Source organism: Arachis hypogaea, chromosome 5, assembly GCF_003086295.3.
Source record: "Arachis hypogaea cultivar Tifrunner chromosome 5, arahy.Tifrunner.gnm2.J5K5, whole genome shotgun sequence".
NCBI lineage: Eukaryota > Viridiplantae > Streptophyta > Magnoliopsida > Fabales > Fabaceae > Arachis > Arachis hypogaea.
Genome location: NC_092040.1, coordinates 658,649 through 679,466, shown reverse-complemented (window position 1 = coordinate 679,466; position 20,818 = coordinate 658,649). Strand labels below are relative to the sequence as shown.

At 32.8% G+C, this 20,818-nt stretch overlaps 3 protein-coding genes and 1 long non-coding RNA gene across 5 annotated transcripts; 2 read left to right on the top strand and 2 right to left on the bottom strand.

Annotated features, from left to right (window-relative positions):
- Positions 1-164: 164 nt before the first annotated feature.
- Positions 165-4,407, bottom strand: LOC112799988 (uncharacterized protein At4g37920-like). Its single transcript, XM_025842012.2, has 6 exons — positions 3,429-4,407; positions 2,172-2,449; positions 1,697-1,862; positions 1,331-1,575; positions 717-904; positions 165-578 (listed from the first exon to the last, which is right to left on the bottom strand). The coding sequence occupies exons 1-6, from the start codon at positions 3,640-3,642 to the stop codon at positions 362-364; spliced, it is 1,308 nt and encodes a 435-aa protein (XP_025697797.1). The 5' UTR covers positions 3,643-4,407; the 3' UTR covers positions 165-361.
- Positions 4,393-11,206, top strand: LOC112799987 (polyadenylation and cleavage factor homolog 4-like). 2 transcript variants are annotated; one of them, XM_025842009.3, is made up of 8 exons: positions 4,393-4,550; positions 4,651-4,908; positions 6,848-7,125; positions 8,537-8,638; positions 8,732-8,995; positions 9,246-10,190; positions 10,270-10,808; positions 10,902-11,206. In XM_025842009.3, exons 2-8 carry the CDS (start codon positions 4,878-4,880, stop codon positions 10,984-10,986), a joined length of 2,244 nt encoding a protein of 747 aa, XP_025697794.1. In that variant the 5' UTR covers positions 4,393-4,550; positions 4,651-4,877; the 3' UTR covers positions 10,987-11,206. The 2 variants fall into 2 exon arrangements, with proteins under 2 accessions (XP_025697794.1, XP_072052281.1); XM_072196180.1 differs by lacking the exons at positions 4,393-4,550; positions 6,848-7,125.
- Positions 11,207-16,753: 5,547 nt separating this feature from the next.
- Positions 16,754-20,246, top strand: LOC112799986 (ABC transporter G family member STR2-like). The gene is made up of 3 exons (XM_025842008.3): positions 16,754-17,573; positions 17,786-18,504; positions 19,094-20,246. The coding sequence occupies exons 1-3, from the start codon at positions 17,079-17,081 to the stop codon at positions 20,073-20,075; spliced, it is 2,196 nt and encodes a 731-aa protein (XP_025697793.1). The 5' UTR covers positions 16,754-17,078; the 3' UTR covers positions 20,076-20,246.
- On the bottom strand, positions 17,568-19,227 carry LOC140184648 (uncharacterized). Its single transcript, XR_011881737.1, has 2 exons — positions 19,108-19,227; positions 17,568-18,497 (listed from the first exon to the last, which is right to left on the bottom strand). It is a non-coding gene; the product is annotated as an uncharacterized lncRNA (long non-coding RNA).
- Positions 20,247-20,818: the final 572 nt, after the last annotated feature.

Below are 20,818 nucleotides of genomic sequence, written 5' to 3'. Positions count from 1 at the left end.
TGTTAAAAATATAATTTATATGCAGTCACAAGAAACCCTTTTTATCAATTAAAAAGGTTCTTAAGGCTAAATGAAAAAATATTTGCATATATAACATAGTTTTCTTGCTTGGGTTATCAACAACCTTATTGGTGGCAGAAGGTTGAGGTTTCCATTTGTTGATATTTTATATATATAAATAGGTAGCTAGAGAGATGCTTTATTAATTTGTACCTAAAAGAAATACTATCCAAAATTATGCCATGAAAACATGGATTAATAATACAATTCTCCTAAATTTTAAAACATACACTATCCTAAAGTCTACAAGTCCTTTTTCCCTCACATTTAATCATTTTCTCTGCTTCAACTTGCTAGTGCCTTAAAACTCATCTAATTTAGACTCCTCTATTGGCTCAGCCTTCTCAATGGGGGGTTTTGCCAGATATTCCTCTTCAATAGTCTCCTTCAGAATAAGCAATCTCCGCATAACTATTGGTTGATCCAATTGCCTTGCTTCCCTAAAATCTGCTTCTTCCTTGTTCAGATTATATGCATCAAGCATGATCTTTATCCACTTGTGCAGCTCCTTTGGGGTACTTCACAATCACATAATAAAGATTAGAGATCACAATATTTACAAAAAGAAGATGCATTTCAAAGAGTTTTGATTTCTATGCATTGTCAATGTAAAACGCTTTTATCTATTTGATTGAATAAGTCGGAAACCCACTCACGTGTATAGAGCATCGGGGATCTTGACTTCATGTTCATCGCCGGGAGAGAAGGCCGTTGCCAATGCAGAAAATCGCTCCTCGGGGTCTGTGATGTTCAACAGATGCTTAAGTAGCTTGATTTCTTTTGGAGTAATACTCCTTAAGCTGCTCTTTGTAGCCTTGTACAATTGGTACATTATATCTTTCACCTGCATAATATAGAGAGCAAGGTTGTGGGACATGCAGCAAGCAGTTTAAGGATAACTTGTAAGCAAAAAAGAAGTTTAAGGCACCATGGATTCTATGCTAGAAGAACAAAGTAGGAGGAGTTCCATCTTGTACAGATCAATTTAAGAATCAGAACAATCAATTCAGTACATTTCCAGTTAGATCTTAAGACCCTGTATGAAACATTCATGGTAACAACACTTTAATGTTTTTAAAAACGCAGAAGCGGCAGATACAATTAGATGGAAATTATATCAGCTCACGATGCGAACACAATCTACTTTGTTTGATGTTTTTAAAGCATCAACATTATTGGTTTGCATAATTTTAAGCATACGTTTGTCTTTCTTGGAAGATGGTGGGAGAACACCAACAAAACCATTCAACATCAAACTTCACAATCATACCTCTTCCTTCATTGTGGTAGATTCTTTTGCTTTAGCCCAAGCACCATTGATCAACAATATCAATGAAGAATCAAGGTCCTTTGCCTTCGCAAGGCTTTTGATCTTCTCACAAGCTACATCAATAGAAGGAGAATCAAGGATATCATCAAACTTAGCCTGCGCATCATCTAACGTCTCGACATTCTCCAGAGTATTATCATACACACGGACAGCCGACAAGCATCTTGTCCCGAGTCTCGCAATAGCTATTAAACAAGAAGTCCAACATAAGAAACAGGCAAGTTGAGATATAATAAAAAGTATGAGTTTTTATTTTGGCCAAAAAATAATACGATTTCTTGCACTCTTATATAGTCTCCAACTTACCATCACGATCCTCCAAGCCATTGAATGTGTCTGCAATGAGATTAAGGTAGCGGAAGAATTCTCCTGTAAAGTCTTTCCTCCTTCGAGCGACTATGGCATTAATGTCAGTAGGGCTATCTTGTATCTCCTTGAGAAGGTCACAGTGTCCTTCCATTTCATCATCAATCTGCAATGCTTACTCCTGATCAAACAGAATCGACGAAAGAAGCTCTAAACCAAGAATGTGTCTGGATATGAACACAATTTTTCTATGGATTAATCTATACTTTTCAGTTTCTGACAAAATACAATAGTTAAGAAGAAACATGCAACGCAATGAAATGATCTGCAAATATGGATTGAGTTTTTGTTTTCATGACAAAAGGCCAATAGTTTCAAAAAAAATAACAAAAAGAAATCTTTGCTGTTTCCAACTTCCATTCAGCAACAAAAGGCCCTATTCATAAATTCAACATTCTAAAGAGGCATCATTTACCTTCTTCACCCTTCTCCCCAATGAAACGAGTTTTTCTTTCATGGTTGGGTCTTTCTCCATGTCTGCCCTTTTTTGGCACCTGTTGTAGAAGTTGTCCCTGTATTTGTTCCATTCCTCCCTGAACACCAAATACTTCCTCCATTCCTTTGATTTGGTCTTCTCATTCAAGAATAAATCTATGATTTTGTCACAAAACTGAGTCATAGTGTATCCCTTTGCAATTTCAACCTCCTCTTGCTCCTCCACTCGAGCTGTCGACGCGCTACTAGCTTGTGGACCTGAAATGGAATTTCGATTTTATGCACGAACCCGAAAAAATCACTCCTAGAAATAAAATAGTTTGAAAACCCTTCACAAACAGGACACAAGAAAGATACAAGAAAATGGACTATACACGACTAAATCCCCATTTTGGTCCCTGAAATTCACGCGATTACTCAATTTGGTCCCCAAAATTTAAAATTACCTATACTAGTCCTCCAGATTCAAGTTCGGGCACCAATATGATTCCTCGACTCTTTTTGGCGATGATTAGGCAAATGGAGTGCTAAGATAGTACCCTCCCTACCACGCTGGATGATGAGTAAACGACGTCGTTTACTCTTGGCGCCCAAACAAGTCAAAAATGAAGAATAGTGGAGGTAGAGAAGAAAAAGAATATTTTATTTTGGGTCTCTATCATTTCTTCTCCCTTCATATACAAAGCGACGACATTTCTGACTTGTTTAGGTGCCAAGGGTAAACGAAGTCGTTTATTCATCATCCAACGTGGTAGGTTGGGTGCCATCTCAGCATTCCATTTGTTTAGTCATCGCCAGAAAGAGTCAAGGGACCACATTGGTGCCCGAACTTGAATCTGGAGGACCAATTTTGGTAATTTTGAATTTCGAGGACCAAAATGAGTAATTGCGTAAATTTCAGGAACCAAAATGGGGATTTAGTCGACTATACACACTATTATTCTGCCATATAGTTAGCACTAGTGCTCTACAGAAAGCAAATTATTAACAAGCTAATTTCTTACACCCTCAACGATTAAGTATACTAGAACATTCATGTTCCTCCACAACAACAACAAAGTGGCAATCACTTCATAGTATATTACTACCCAATTCAAGTAACAGCTTTATCACTTCAAATAGACAACAAAAAACTAAACTTTTTCAAAAACCCATTCAAGCACAGATAATTGAAACAAAAAAAAAAATGCTACAAAGAAACCAAAAGAACATGCTAAGTGGGAAAATGGACACTTACTGGGTAGAGAGGCGCATAGGAGGATATGGGGTTTGAAATTCTGAGGGAAAAGTTTTGTTCTTTGGTGTTTTGTGAAGAAAAGTGAAGACTTGGAAGCAGAAGAGGGAGAAGGGGTGACGTGGCAAGCTGGGGAGAGATTATCATTGAAAGGGATAAGGGTGGGAGTGGTGCTGGTGGTGTTGAAGATTGAGGTGCAAACCTCGTACCCCATCATCGTACTAGAGACAATTTTGCTGTTCAGTTTGGCATAGCAAAGGAGAACCAAGGTAGCTTAGCTGAATCTATAGCGTATCCAGTTCTTCCAGCAAGAAACACTTTCAACTTTCAAATGAAAATGGAAATAGATATTTTAAATTTTTAAATTAGAACATTAACTTATATTGTAATTGAGTTTTTATATTTTTTTATTTTATTAATAACAGATTTTCATAAAATAGAAAGGAGTGTATAAAACTATATTTAAAAATTAATAAAAATAAAATAACATATTTTTTAGATTTTTTAAAAATATTTTTTAACGAAAAAAATACTTTGTTTAGTTACTATTAAATTAGATTAAAAATTTTTTTTACAGGTAAATCTAAAAAAATATCTCTCAAAAATTTAGGTACGAACAAAAATATTTCTAAAAAATCAAACGATAAAAATATCATAAAAGATTTATAAAAGACAAAGTTAGCTATAAAACGTCAATTTTAATAAGTGATAAACTATATATATATATATATTTTTCTGTTTGGTAAATAGTTGCACATTTGATTAAAATGTTTTTGGCATCATAATAACAAACATGCAAAAAAGGCACTTGATGACTAGATACCAAATTTTAATAATGAAAATATATTAATGATGATACTTAAAAAATATAATTAATGATAAAAATAATTTTAAAAAATAAAACAAAAAAATTCTGCATGAATTGTCTTATTTGGTCAAAGGAATTAGGTGTGTCTTGTTATTACTCGGAGTCCACTTTACTTTCTTCCTTTCCTTTGTTTCACAAAATAGAGGAGGGTTAAAAGCCTAAGGAAGAAATAAGGAGAAAATGGGAAAAGAAGTGAGAAAAAGAGAGAGAACTCAGAGAAGGCATATGGTCACTGATTCTTCTTCCCTTCAACAATGGTATGCATGCCTCTTCTTTTTGTTTCTTCTTCTTCTTTCGATTCATAGTTTTTTTTTTCTTAATAATTTCAAATTTTTATTTAAACCTTTTTGGTTTTAGGTCATTCATCTTCGATGATTCCCTTTCAAGGCCAATCCGCAACACCTTATTCTCCTCCGGCGATGCTGCTCACCGCGACCGCTCTTCCACGTCGTGCGTCTTCGATCCCTCACCAGTGCGTTGCTACCGATTTGCCGCAGTCACCGATGCCACTCCGTCTCGTTCTCGGCAGTGAGCCGGTGGCTTCATCCGGAACCTCCATCGATGAAATTTAAGGTGGCTTCGACATGGACGAAGCTAGATCTACCTTCGTTTGGGGTACGAACTTTTATTTTCTGAAATTTTTGGTCGTTTTTATTATATTTATGGGAATTTGTTATCTGAAAACCAGTAATCATGTTTTCATGTTAAAAGATAAAACTTTTTTTTGGTTAGAAAAATTGGCACGCATATTGTCATTCTGGATATGCATAAGGAAAAGTATATGTATCAGAAATGTTGATTTTTCACCCTTTTTTTTTTTACTATTTTTCATTTTCAGCATATGTTTCTTTCCCTAAGATGAAGATAAACTCTTTAAGATGTGTGAATCAATGTCTCTGATTTTTGCTAGCAAACATAATATTTTATGATGTTGAAGGGTCTTTTATGGTAGAAAGATTGGTTTTTAGTGGAAATGAAACAGTTCAGCACAGTTTTATTTGTCTCTTCCTTTCCTTTGATGGTCTGACTAAGTATCTTTATAGAAAGAATTCACTAGGTACTTACAACCTTTTAGTTTACATTATTAGCATCCTAATTCGATTTAGTCTTAGGTTGTCTATTTAAGATTCGAATTGAGAGCATCTAAGAGAAGAGTAAGTGCTTGTTTGGGCACAGTTATTTTGTTAAAAAAAAAGATCTTTTTCATTATCTTTTTTTTTTTTAACGTGTTTGGCAAATTTCTAATAATAAAAGTAAAAACACTAAAAAAATCAAAAAAAGATTTTTTTGAGAAGTTGTAATTTACATTTTTTTTAAAAGATCTTTTTTCCTTAAAAAAAGATGTTTTTTATGTAATAAATAAACAAAAAAGTACTTTTATGTTATTATACCCAAACATAATTGATAGATAAAAAGATCTTCTTGCATGAGATATCCAAACATAAAATTACTTTTACTTCTCCATAAGATTTTTTAAAAAAGATAACTCGAAATAAGATCTTTTATTAGAAGCTCACCCAAACAAGCTCTAAGACTTAACCATTTCATCAATTATAGAAATTTGAATCAGTCCTTTAAATATTTAAAGGTATTAATCATATTAAATAATTTAATATATTAAAGTATTTAATAAATTTTATTTTTTTTATATGAAAATATTCTAGATACTATTTACATGAATAAATTAATTTTAATATATAAATTTTAAACATATCAATAATATGATTGAAATAGTTATTATTTAAACTGACTTGAATTATCTCGATTAATTTTCTTTAAAAGTTTTGAATTTTGATAAGAATCTTGTTTCTTAATTAATATAGTTATGTGATGTGATATATATATGTGAGCATTTAACCAAGAAAGAAGAAGATTAATATTATAACAAAAATAAAAGTTAATTTTTTAGAGGAAGAAAGACAGAAAAATAAACTTATGCCATAAATATTATAACAAAAATAAACTTTTTAATTGAGTGAGAGATATAAAACTACTTTCTTTTTTATTTTTTTATATTGTTTAAAGAATTTAGTTATACACATATTAATATATGATATAATTTTTGTATATTTTTATTTAAAAGTACTATATTTTGACAAGATATATAATTTGTATGAAATAGTAGTTCAAGTAATCAATAGAAAAAATATTATCTTAACATAGAAAAAATGAGAATTTTTTTCAAAAGTTTTAAAACATCATAAAGCAAAGCAAAAAAGTTTCAATTTGAGAACATCCTATTCTTCACAACCTTTTCTGCTTGGGTTATAGTTAGATGCCTGATTCCATTTTCCTTCAACCATCTCTTCCCCCAAGCAAGACATTCTGGCCTAATCTAGTTGGAACCAGTTCCACTCCCTTTAAAAAGAATACATCACTGATATTGCAAAAAGAAAGGCCCAGCCCAATAGCATTAAGCTGACTTGACGCGCACGGCAACAACATAGGGTATTGGGTGGCAGGGATTTAGGATTCTATAAATAGTTATTGAGAGGCTACAATCTGGTTTACATCTCATCCAATCTCATCTTCTCTCAATTCCATATAACTCCAGTTCTTCTTGGTCAATTCTATTGCGCACAAATGGCGAATGGTATCACGCACAAGCCTTCTCATTCCATGCTCGTGGGTCGGTTTTACGCCTTACTTCCACAGCGCCAAGGCTACCTCAAGGCTTTCACTGCCGAAGAAATTGTTCGAGCTTATGGGCTATTGTTGTCAGAACTCACCTCCAATGTGAACCCCATCATTACCGATCTCACTATCATTGCCGGCGAGCAGAGGAAACACGCCAAGGGCATCGCCGATGTCATTTGCAACCGGATTCTTGAGGTCTGTCTCCATTGCTGCGGAAAGTTATCACCTTTTCGCACCTTTTGTAACAAGAAAACCCTACTTTTATTGGGGTCGAAAGTTGTCCCTCTATGGGCGTTGTTTCAATTTTGGCAGTTACTCATAAATCAGCATTTAAGTTTTATTTTTCTTTCCCAATCCTATTTTATATTTTATTTTTTATTTGCTTTACGGTCTTGTTTGATTGCGAACACGACGAAAAGTCATTACTTCTCATTCCAACGGGCTTCATCGTTCCATCTGTTCTTGCCTTTGATTTATTTGCGTGAGAGTTTACCGCGAGAGAGAATGGATTCTAAATCATTAATTATTAGGTGAATGCTATCCTACCCTCTCTAAAGTAACATGTAAGTTAGCGTTTATTTTAACTTGAGTTATCTTCTTCATTGCGCCTCCTAAGTATCATCGTCTCATTGGGTGTCTTATTTTCTCTTCCCAGTCATTTTTCTAAAAAAGGTACTTCAAACTTTCTCTAATTGCGTTTACTCCTCTCCATTGTACTCTTTCGTCGTCGTCGTTACGCCTTCCAAGCATCACCGTCTCATTGGGTGTCTTGTTTTCTCTTCCCAAATCATTCTTTTAGAAAATATACTCCACCTCTTTCTAATATTTTTCCCCATTTTTTTTTGTCGTGTCGTTGTGTCTCCTAAGTATCACCCTCTTATTGGGTGTTCCATTTTCTTCTTCTGTCAGGCCATCACCGTCTTCCAAAGCTATTATTAATCCTCATGAGATTAAAGTAACTCAGATTAAAATAAATATCCAATTAAAATATGCCACATCAGAAAGGATAACTTACATGTTATTTTAGAGAGGGTAGGATAACATTAACCTAATTATTATTATTATTATTATTCAACTAAGAACAGAGAATTTTAGGATAACATAACTTCCCGGATAACTAGCAATTGGCACTATGAATCCCGTAGGACGAAACTGAGCTTAAGGCCCAAGAATAAAACAACGCATTTCAGGTCTTGACTGAACTGGAACGAAATTAGTAGCATACAATGTGAAGTTGGGGCACGTCCTAGCTGTATCTCATATATTGGTGATCTCAGGGGCAGAGTAATTAAGAACATGTGTTAAGGTTTAAGGTTTATCTTGTCAATAAAGTTTCAACCCTTTGTTAAGATTGAGTCTCAGAGATCACTTTCCCTATCGCCACATAAAAAAAAGGGCATGATGAGAATTGTCTGTAAAGAAATTGTAAAGAATGGCTTTTTAAATGTTACTTCCTGAGTTCTATTTTAGCAAATAACAATGATATTCTGTCATGCATTTTTGCTGATATTTGTGCAGTAGAAAATTAGTAAAACTAAGCTATAATATTATTTAAATCTCGGTTGTTTATATGGTTCCTCAATTGTTTAAATTTATCCTCTACCAGGTGCCTGCCGATAAAAAACTTCCTTCTCTCTATCTTCTGGACAGTATTGTGAAGAATTTTGGCCAGGAATATGTTAAACACTTCTCTTTACGTCTACCTCAAGTAGGTTAATTAGAGCATGGTTATTTCTACTTATATTTAATTTTTATTTTATTCTGTTATTGAAAGATTGAAACAATTCTATTGTGTGCCAAGGTTTACTGTGAGGCATACAGGCAGGTTCAGCCCAATCTGCATTCTGTTCTGCAAGGTCTCTTTGGTACCTGGTCAAAGATATTCCCTCCCTCTGTCCTAAGCAATATTGAAGCTCAATTGCAATCTTCACCAGCAGTTAATAATCAACAATCCTTTGCTAATCACCTTGGGGCATATGATTTTCGTGGACCGATTCTTGGGGCACATGTCACTAAACCACAATCCTTGCAGCAGATGGAACACTCTAGTTCAATCATGGATAATGTAAGCTTTTGTGTGAAATATGTGTTGTATGCAAAAATATCAGTGATTTTGTTGATACGTTAAGGCTGTTTGTCATGATTGATGAAAATAAATTTTATATATATATATATATTTTGTGTTTCTCAATCAGATGTTTCCGCCAAATTTTTGTTTTAATAGAAAGGTGTCTGTTTATACCTGTTAATAGAAAGAGAGATCCTGCAGATAGATAAGCTGCATTCTGACCGTGTGTTGGTTTTCATCCTCACAGCTTGGTGGTGATCGGTTGGATTCAACGGGAACTGTAGGTAATACAAGAGGAGGAGGATTGAATGAATGGCAACAAAAGAGATTTTCTAGTGATAATTGGAACATATTTCAAACTTCCAAGACTTATAATCTCAATGATGAACAACGTCAAAGTCCAAGAGCTCTTATTGAGGCATATGGTTGTCACAAAAGCCGTGAAATTCCTAGTACTAAGCTTTTATTGGTGGAGCAGCCTGGCAGAAATGGTTTTGGGAGCAAGTTTCCATTGGCATCATGGCAGGACACTGAAGAAGAGGAGTTTGATTGGAAAGATGTGAATCCAGGATTAGTAGACTGTAGTAGAAACAGCAGTTCTATGCAATCAAGTGTTAGATTCTCCAAGAAAAGGAAGTTATCTAATGATCTATCTAATCCTTCACAGTACCCCTTTACTATGGGGGCTGCTCCCCCTGCTGTCAATGCTCATGGCACTCGTCCTTCCGGCTTGAATACAGCATTTCCATTGCAAAAACGTCCTAATGTAGGTCATGGCCCAAATAAAACTCAGTTTATACATGACCAATTGCCTAATCAACCTGGACCAGTTTCCTCTAACCTGCAAAATCATGGACAAACACCTCAACTACAGTTTCTTCCACCTCAAATTCCATCTTCAACACAAATTAGTCATGGGAGCTCTTTGCAAGGACATGGTGCCTCAATAAGTACGCCCATCTCAAATCCATTACCTGATATGCTGGGCCAAAGTTTATATTTACATGGGGGAATCTTGCCACCTTTATGTTCAAGCCTCCCAACTGCTCCATCACAAACGATGTCTCATCCCCATGCTGATGCTTCAGTGACAAGTCAACCACCACCTGCATATCTTGATTTGCTTAGTTCACTAGTGAACCACGGTGTGATCTCGGTAACTAATCCACCCACCAATCCACCCGCCGGACTGGTAACTATACTTTTATTAATTTCCCTCCCTTTTTAGTTTGTTGATTTGAGATAGTAATTTAAATGAACTCGTGTTTTAGGATTTCATTGGGACGGAGTTCGATCCAGATATCTTGAAGGTTCGTCATGAAGGTGTAATCAGTGCCTTATACGGTGATCTTCCTAGACAATGCAGGAGCTGCGGTCTCCGATTCAAAAGGCAAGATGAGCACAGTAGACATATGGATTGGCACGTGACTAGGAACCGAATGTCAAAAAGCCGGAAGCAGAAGGGGTCTCAAAAGTGGTTTGCAAGTGGGAGCATGTGGCTGAGTGGTGCAGAGGCTTCGGGAAAGGAATCGATTCCAAGGTTGTTGGCTGCCGAGGAGACAGAGGAAATGAAAGATGAGGAAGAGTTAGGCGTTCCTGCTGAAGAGGATCAGAGTAGATGTGCACTGTGTGGAGAGGGCTTTGATGAGTTTTACAGCCACGAAATGGAGGAGTGGATGTATAGAGGAGCCACATACCTTAAGGCACCCATGGGAACAACATTGGCCACCTTGGACAGACATCAACTAGGACCCATTGTTCATTCCAAATGCAGATCTGACTCTGACTCTACTATGCCCTCAACCAACAGGTATTTGCTTTTTATATAGGATCTTAGTTACATTATATTAGCTTTTCTACTACTTTTATTTACTCTTCTTCCTTGTTTTTCTTGTGTATGCAGGGAACCTACCAAGAGAGTAGTAAGAGAAAAAGAATGCGGGTCGACCAAACATCAGTTTTGTGCACCCTTGATTAGGACTTACTAATACTTTTTAGGGTAGAGTTGAATCATGTATAGCTATAGTTGCACTAGTAGTGTTTCCAATTTCTTGCCATTAAATACTATTAGTTGTTGTTGTTGCTAGTGCTCTATTATTGATCCGGGGGGAGCTTCCGCATTAGATTTCATTTATCAGCAAAATCACATTATATTACTGTATCAATAAGCACGTTCAATTCATTTAATAAAATTCTGCATTCTGACAATTTTTATTAGTTTCGCTACTCATTTTGTTTTCAATTGCTACTTCTCAATTTGTATTTTTCTAGTTCCATATACAAGATGAATGTCACGGTTATTCCTCTTTCATCGTTTTTAATATGACAGAATATTTAATTTGCACACATTATAGATTGCTACTAATTTATCCTCTCTCTCTCTCTCTCAAAAGCCAAGAACCACAAGACATATTCCTTGTGATGGCACTGATGAGTACATAGTATGTACCTCCATTCTCTTTAAGGTTGAAGGTATCTCCGTGTTTTTTAGCGGTTTATTAGTTTCCTTCTTTTGAATTGTGTTACTAATTTCATTTTTAACTTTTACTTTGTCACCTTAATAAAATATAAAATTGGAAAATCAAGCTGTCGTATACATATGTAGTTTGTCCCTAAAGGGAAAATAGCAATTTGGCGTATAATTCGTTGAGAATATAGTTCATTACTCCAATGCAAAGTTTTCTTTGTAAAATTGTTAGTTGGATTGAGAATGGTGATTTTGATATAGGAAAAAGTTTAAAGACCAACAATTTTAATTTACATGTGCTAGTATTTATATTTACTTATTTAGTAATTTAATATTTTTAGTTTGGGAGACTAATACTATATTTTTAATCAATATTTTTAAATATTATTGTCTAATTATTGTCAAAAAATAATAAATTGTATTAATTTTATAGCATTATTCTTTAATATATGCGTGAGTGGACACAATAATAAAGTGAAAAAAATACTTTTCAATAAAATAATAAAATAATAATGCTAAGAAGCTAATATTTTTCGGTCAATATCAACTAATTTTAAATTTTTTTATTTATTTTTAATTATAAATTATAAATTATAAATTTTTAATCTTTAAATTCTAAATTTATAAACTTAAACTCTAAAATTAGCTCATATTAATTAACTAAACGTTAGTTTTTTATACTTTCTCAGAATAAAAACATGACATGTAGTACTGCGTGTTTGTTTGTTTTTTTAAATGGCTAAACGACCAACTAGGTAGGTTTTTAAAAACAAAATAAAAACAAAATAAGATAGTAAATATCAATTAAGGTTGTGTTTTGTGGTTAAGTATTTTATTTTATTTTTTAAAAAGAAACGGTTGTTTTAGTTAGTTTAAACAATAATAAATTAGTTTTGCCTCCATGTCTTGGAACAACAAGGAAATGTCAAAATTGATTCATGATCAAAACAATAAAATTACTAGCTAGCTCTAGAAAGTAGAAAGCAAAGTTGCAATCCTAAATAGATATACCATTCATTGTTTCAGAAATAAAAAAAAAAAAGAAATTAAATAAATTAAAGTATTCCAGCTAAGGAGATTCATCGTATTCCCTTAATAATTCTCCCTCAACTTAATTATTTATACCGTACACCTTTTGCTACTAGCTTATGCTTGGATGGTCCATGCATGGAAGAAAAGGAAATATAGGAAAAATACAGGAAAAATTATTATATATTTCTAATTTTACCATCAAAATGTGTTACGTATTACTTTTTTTTTGTTGTAATTAGGATTAAATTTTTTCCTCTAAAATTAAGAAATTTTTATTTTTCTTTTATTAATTTTACAACTAAAATATGTCACATGTCACTCTCTTATTATAATTAAAATTAAATTTTTTCTTTTAAAATTAAAGAATTCTTCCCTCCTCCTTACTAATTTTACAACAAAAATGTGTCATATGTCACTTCCTAATTGTAATTGAAATAAAATTTTTTCCTCAAAAATTTAAGAATTATCTCCTCCTCCCTCTTCCTTTCTCTATTTTTCTCATTCTTTGAATCACTCTATCTATTTTATATATCATTATCAATTATCAATATCAATGACTAATTACTAATTTGACAATCAAAATGTGCAACATGACATTCTTTAATTGCATTAAAATTAAAATTAAAATATTAAAATTGAAATTGAAATATACCTCTATTAATAATCAAATGTGTCACATGACACTCTTTTATTAAAATTGAGAAAAAATATTTTTTTTCAAAATTGATAAACTCCCTTCCTAAATTCTCTCATCTACCTCTCTCCATTTTTCTATTTCTCTCTACTATTTTTACTCTATATATAGTTTATATTTTATATTAGTAACTTGACAAATCAAAATATGTCATCTGATATTTTTTTACAGTTAAAATAAAATTTTTTTCTTCCAAAATTAACAAATCCTCACTTTCACTCTCATTCTTCATCTTTATCTTTCTATTTCTTTTCTTTCATTCTCTATTTTTTCTATCTTTCTCTTTTACAGAAAACAAAATTAACAAAATAATATAATTTAAATAAAATATATTATTATTATATTTTATTATATACATAGGTTTTTAGTTTTTTATTTAGTTTTAAATTTTCACCGCTTATCTTTCTAATCTATATTTTTATTTTTCTTTTTTGAATATTTATTACATATAATTTGGAGAGAATACTAATGTTATAATTAAAAGTTAGAATAAAGATTTAATTGTTTTAAAAAAAATAATTTTGAGTTAATTTTATAATTATCAGTATAATTTTTTTATGCTAATATCTAATTATATTTTTATATACATAGAAAGAAAAAATATTATTTTTAAATAGCAAGTATAAAAATTAATTATTTATATTTGTGTAATAGACTTAACAGTTAACACCTAATTAAATGTAAAAATATACACGTTAAATTATTTTAAATTTTAGATAACGAATATTAAAATTAATTATTAATAAAAATAATAACTAAAAATTTTATTATTTAATTTTTTATCTACAGATACTTTGATCTTTTTAGCCAGAGATTTTTGTCAGCCTACGACTTTTTTTTATAAAAATAGTTTAATTTTATAAATTTTTTGTGTTATGTATAATCTATATTATCAGAATAAAGTGGATCATAATTTTAAAAAATTTATATTTTCTTAATATTATTACGAATAAAAATACTAGTAATGTATATAATGAACAACATAATAACCGTTTAAAAGGGAAAATAAATTTGAATTAAAATATATATTTTTAATTAATTAAATAATTATTATCATATTTTAAAATTTAAAAATTAAGATTAATATCTAAACCACTACGTATGATTACACATTCATATATTATATGTTTTGTATCCTACTATTCTCTCAACGATGTCAATTTCTCCTACCATCATCGTCGTCGTCGCAAAGCTCTTGACACCGCCGCACCAAGTTCTCCTCCAACTCTATTAGTGACGCCATTTTGCACTTCTTACCGGCGTCGATATCTCTCCCGCAACGGTCATCGTTGCAAAACTCTTGACGCCATTGCCTCCTTAGTGTCACATCAGGTTCTCTTCCAACTTAGTGATGTTTTTGCACCCCCTCACTTCCTTGTTTATGTCAATGTGATTTTTGTTAGTGACGGTCATTATGAGTTTGTCGCACTCGAATTCTATCTACGTCGTCACGAACGATGCTAGATTTTATCTGAAATTTCCGTCTAATATGAACTCGTCGTTTATTATTTGGTATGCGGCTTTCTTTTGTTATTTTAGTAGGTATGCAAATAATTATTTTAATCTTTAGCCAGATATGCAGATATTTATTTTAATTTTTATATGAACAATTATTTAATTAAAATAAATTTAATTAGATACAATTAAAATATGTTAGATGTTTAATTTATTAGATATGTATATAACTAAATTTTTAAATTATTAAATAAAACTTTTTAATTAAATAATTTGAGCGAAATATTTGTTTAATTTTATTAGACCAATTTTTTAGTCTATTATTTAGGTTATTCAAATTTTTTGTTATCAATCTAGCGAAGCCAAAAAATATATATTCAACTTCTTGTGCCGATCGAATATTGAAGAAGCATATAAAGACTATTAATAAGTCGTGGAATGTACGTAACTACGTAGATGATATTGATAAAGAGTAATGCTAGGGGTCAGCAATTTTTGTGATTGTTAGCCATCAACTAGTCATTAATGATGATTTGATGGTGTGAGATTGGTGTGAGATTTTATTCAATGGCTCACATTTTTCTGCTAGTTACGTGCTGGCCAAAATTCAATAAAACTGCTGACCCCTAGACTTTTCCATTGAGAAATTATATGTCTTAGTAATATATGATTAACTAGTTTTCAAATAGTTTCACATTAATGAATATCTCTTTAATAAAATGCAGCGTTAGACATATCTGGCTTGTTATAGTGTGATGGTTGGTTTTATAGTGAGATTTTTCTTTACAAAACTAATTGTTAAAAAAAAAATATCTAAAACCTAATTATTATCCAAATAAATTACTCATCTCACCAGTCACCACACACTCTAGTATAAAATAACTTATCAATATAATATAGCTAGTGTTATCAATTTTATACACAAAATAAAAAAAGTTACTGATCTGTTATGTTATAACTGGATCTTTACTGTATATCATGATTAGTTATAATTCAATTTATTTGTTTTAATTCCAATTTTATAATAGACAAATTTAATGATTATTATTAGCAACTTAATGATTAAATAGTCTTGACTTTAATATCATGCATTCATCAATTTCATTCTTATAAAAGATGCATTTTATATTTTAACAAAAAATATATTCATATATGTGTAATTAGTTTTATAATTTTTAATATCTATAAAATATTCACTAACATTCTATTCTCATAAAATTTTTATATCTTTTAAAACACTTACTCATTTGAACATGAAAATATCTATCTTTTGCAAATACAACCTACCCTCCTTATTTTTCTTTACCAAAATATACCTTTTAGAGAAGAAAAGATCAGACAAACTTAATCTCCTTTAAAATAAGGTGAAAACTTAGGTGAAGTCGATTTCACATGAAGTTAATATTTAATAGCTGTTGGATGAAAATTTAGTCAAATCAGTCAAATTATTTAACGGTTTTCAGATATCAACTTTACGTAAAGTTAACTTCACTTGAATTTTTACCTTAAAACAAAATAGAAAAAATTTAGGAGCTCGATATTTTTATTAAATTTTGGTCAATATTTAACCAATAAAAAAATAAATAATTTTATATTATTGAATAAAATTTTACATCATTAAAAATACTAATAATAAGTAATTGATGGTTAAGTGCAAATAATTGTTATTATTATATCTACACGGAAACAATTATCATGGTTATTTTACATAGGACATAGATAGTATAACTTTATTTATTCACTATAAAAAAGTAAGCAATTTTTAACAATCTCTAAGAATAGTTATTTTAATAGAATATTTTTTACTAAAAATTATTATAAAAAATATTTAATATTGTTATAAAAAGATTCAAAAGTATATTTGATGGACACTTAATTTTATTCTAGTGAATATTATTTACGATGATTGCTATCGTACTTAAATTTTGATGTCAAATTTATTAAAAAAAATAAAAATTAATATCTAATTTACATAATATGAGAATAAATAATTGATCACTATGTATACATTAAAAAATATGGAGTCTATTAAAATACATGGTGAGAAATGAATGATAAATTAATGGTATTCTATGATTTCTATGCATAGTAGAATGAGTAATCCAACAAAAAATTGGTAATTACGTGAGAGCTACAAGTCCATACAAAATAAGGAATTGATTGAAGCATCTTTGTATGATTCATATGAACAATTCATAAGGTGTACTTATGTCTAATAATATAATGTCTCAAATATAACAAACCAAAACCATCGATGAAGAAAACAAAGAGGCCATTTTCTTCCACTTTCGATGAAAACGACCCCAAATTGGATTCATCAATGAAGACATCATTTCCATAGCTTTGGAACCACCGGCTTCCCACCTTATAATTCTTCCTCACCACACCACTCCCTCAGTTTTCCGAGCCATTTCTTAAATCCTAAATCTTGAATGATGCCTCCTCCGCCACCCGAAACGGTGATTGACATAAAGAACAGCAACAAGACCGCTCAACAAACAGTGGGTTTCAGCGGCGGTCTGGAGTTCTGGAACCTTACCTACACTGTGAGCAAGAAGTTGAAGGTGGAGGGGAAGTGGTCCAGTGAAGACGTGGACTTACTCCACGACATCACTGGCTATGCACCGAAGGGGTGCATCACGGCGGTGATGGGGCCCAGCGGTGCGGGGAAGTCGACGTTCTTGGACGGACTTGCTGGGAGGATCAAGAGTGGGAGCTTGAAAGGAAGGGTTTCATTGGATGGTGCAAGTGTGAGTGCAAGCTTGATCAAGAGAACTTCTGCATATATCATGCAGGACGATAGGCTTTTTCCTATGCTCACTGTTTATGAGACTTTGATGTTTGCTGCTGATTTTCGATTGGGGCCTCTCTCTCTTGCTGATAAAAGGCACCGAGTCGATAACTTGATAGATCAACTTGGCTTATCGGTAATTACACTCAACTTAATTAATTGTTAAAAAGGAATACATGATTTAATAGTGAAAACTTAGATACAGTTGATTTGACTGAATTTAAAAAAATTAAAATTTACTCAAATCAGTCAAATTGTCTAACAACTCTTAGTTATCAAACTTATCGTGAATTCAACTGCAGCTCAGTTTTACACCATGATTACATGTGACTAACTTTTTGTGTGCAGACATCCAGGAACACGTACATAGGAGACGAAGGAACAAGAGGAGTTTCGGGCGGAGAGCGGCGGAGGGTGTCAATAGGAGTGGACATCATCCACGGTCCATCTCTTCTTTTCCTAGACGAGCCAACCTCGGGGCTGGACTCCACAAGCGCACACAGTGTGATCGAAAAGGTTCACGACATCGCACGCAGCGGCAGCACCGTCATTCTCACCATCCACCAACCCTCTTCAAGAATCCAAATGCTCCTCGACCATCTCATCATCCTCGCCAGGGGCCAGCTCATGTTTCAAGGCTCACCTAATGACGTCACACAACATTTGACTCGCATGTCCCGCAGGGTCCCAAAGGGTGAGAACCCTATCGAACATCTCATTGACGTCATCCAAGAATACGATCAATGTGAGGTTGGAGTGGAGGCGCTTGCTGAGTTTGCACGTACCGGAATGAAGCCCCCTCCGTTGAAGGAGGGTGTGTCTGTGGAGCCGTCGCCATCGCCCGTGAGGGCATGGCATGGGCGTGGGTATGAGGAGAAGTCGTTGGAGGTGTCCGTGACGTCTCAAGTGAGTAGGAGAGTTGCGGATGAGTATGATCACAGTTTGAGGAGTCCATACAACAAGAATTCGCAGTCGTGGAGCACCAGCCACAGCGCTATGTTTCTCAAGTTCACTCCTTCACGACTCAGGAATAATAAAGAGTCCAAGCCACAAAATAATCCTGCAAGGTAAACCATTCCCCAACATTAGCGGAAAATTATTAAATAATCGGCAGTATATCTGCCAATTTCTGCCAATTCTTACTTATTTATAATTGTGTTTCATGGAAGTGTATTTGTGGATGTGTCTAATAAAAATGTCTTTTTTATAAATGTGTTTAAAAGAAGTGTCTTTATAGATATATTTTCTGAATTTGTCTCTTTATATATGTATTTAAAATATATTAATTATTAGATACATCTACAAATACATTTTCATGAAATACAAATGTAAATAAGAGTTGATAGAAGTTGGCAGATAATTTGTTGATATCTTATACTTTTCCTTAAATAATTCAATAAATTTAATTAAATTATTATCAAATAATTTTTAATTATTAATTTTACATACAAATAAAAGAAAAAATTTAAGTACCAATAGATTTTGAAATTTTTAGCCATTAATTAGTTATCAATAAAATTTTTGATGGTATAAAATTACATCTAATAATATAAAATTATTCAATTTTTTTTAATGATTAAATACGCCAAAATTTAACAAAATTAGTGAACTTAACACTCCTCAAAATAAAATTTAAGTGTACATTTGTTATGACAGGCATGGTTCCTCACCAGGGTACTACACATACTCAAGCGAGATTCTGGCAGCGACACCAACCCCTCACAGCAGCGACTACACTGTGAATGAAAACGACTACCTCACCCCAGCAAACGGCGCTGCCTCGCCGGAGCAGTTGGGTCCGAAATTCGCCAACTCCTTCCTCTCGGAAACCTGGATCCTGATGCGGCGCAACTTCATCAACATCCGAAGAACCCCTGAACTGTTCCTGTCGCGCCTCATGGTACTCACCATCATGGGCTTCATGATGGCCACAATGTTTCACAACCCCAAACAGAATCTCCAGGGAATCACCAACCGCCTTAGCTTCTTCATCTTCACCGTCTGCCTCTTCTTCTTCTCCTCAAACGACGCCGTCCCCGCCTTCATCCAAGAACGCTTCATCTTCATCAGAGAAACCTCCCACAACGCCTACAGAGCCTCTTCCTACACCATCGCCGGCTTAATCACTCACATGCCTTTTCTTCTCCTCCAAGCTTCCGTTTACGCCGCCATTGTTTGGTTTGCCCTAACCCTAAGAGGTCCTTTCTACTACTTCCTCATCGTCCTCTTTGTCTCGCTTCTCTCCACCAACTCCTTCGTCGTCTTCATCAGCTCCGTTGTTCCCAACTATATACTAGGTTACGCTGCAGTCATTGCTTTCACTGCCTTGTTCTTCTTATTTTGTGGATACTTCTTGAGCAGCCATGATATACCGGTTTACTGGCGGTGGATGAACAAGATTTCCACCATGACTTACCCTTATGAAGGACTACTAATGAACCAGTATCAGACAAACATTACTTTTGGGCACAACAATGGCATCAACATAACTGGTTTTGGAATCTTGAATAATCTTCACATTGGGACTGAGAAGTATAAGAAGTGGGAGAATGTGGGAATCATGTTAGGTTGGGCTGTGTTATATAGGCTTTTGTTTTACATGGTGCTTCGATTTGGATCTAAGAACCAGAGGTCCTAGCTAGCTACTATATATGCTTTAATTTGTGCGTGACCAAGTTATTAGTTTCTTTAGCGTTGAGTTATATGATACATATGTGGAATGTGTTTCTTAATTATTAGTTAAATTGTTGTATTGTATTTGCAATTATACATATAATTAATACTACACAACATATTATTGAGACGCGAAGATCTCTGTTTAAGCTTCTGTTCCTTTTCTTATATGACTCTCTTCCATTTGCCATATTGAGTGAATGTTGTTTTTAGGGCTCTCTATATGTACATAACGTCTCTACCTCTATTTAAATTTTTAATATTGATATATTTATGGAAAAGTCTAGGTAGATAATAAAAATATTAAACAATATAAATAATGGATATATTGGATATTCAATTTATTAAATGTGTGGATGATTATCCTAATATTAAGATTTATGTAGGTAATTTGAGAGTGTAGTATGTTTTACTTTTTATTTTATTGGGTCAATTTTAAAATTTATTATTCATATTGTTTACAAAAAATCATTATCTACCTAATTGAATATGTTTGTTTAACCTGTGTTCTTGCTTTTTTTTTTAGCTTTGTTTTTGTTATTTTTTATGTAATTATTTACTAGATTAATTTTTTTTTTGTTCTGTATTCTTAATGTAGTTATTTATTAAAGCCAACTTAAGAGATAAAAACTGGGATCCACGAAAACTGTAAAAAACATAGAGCAGATCAAAATTTGAAAACAGAAAATAAAAAAGCAATTGACATCC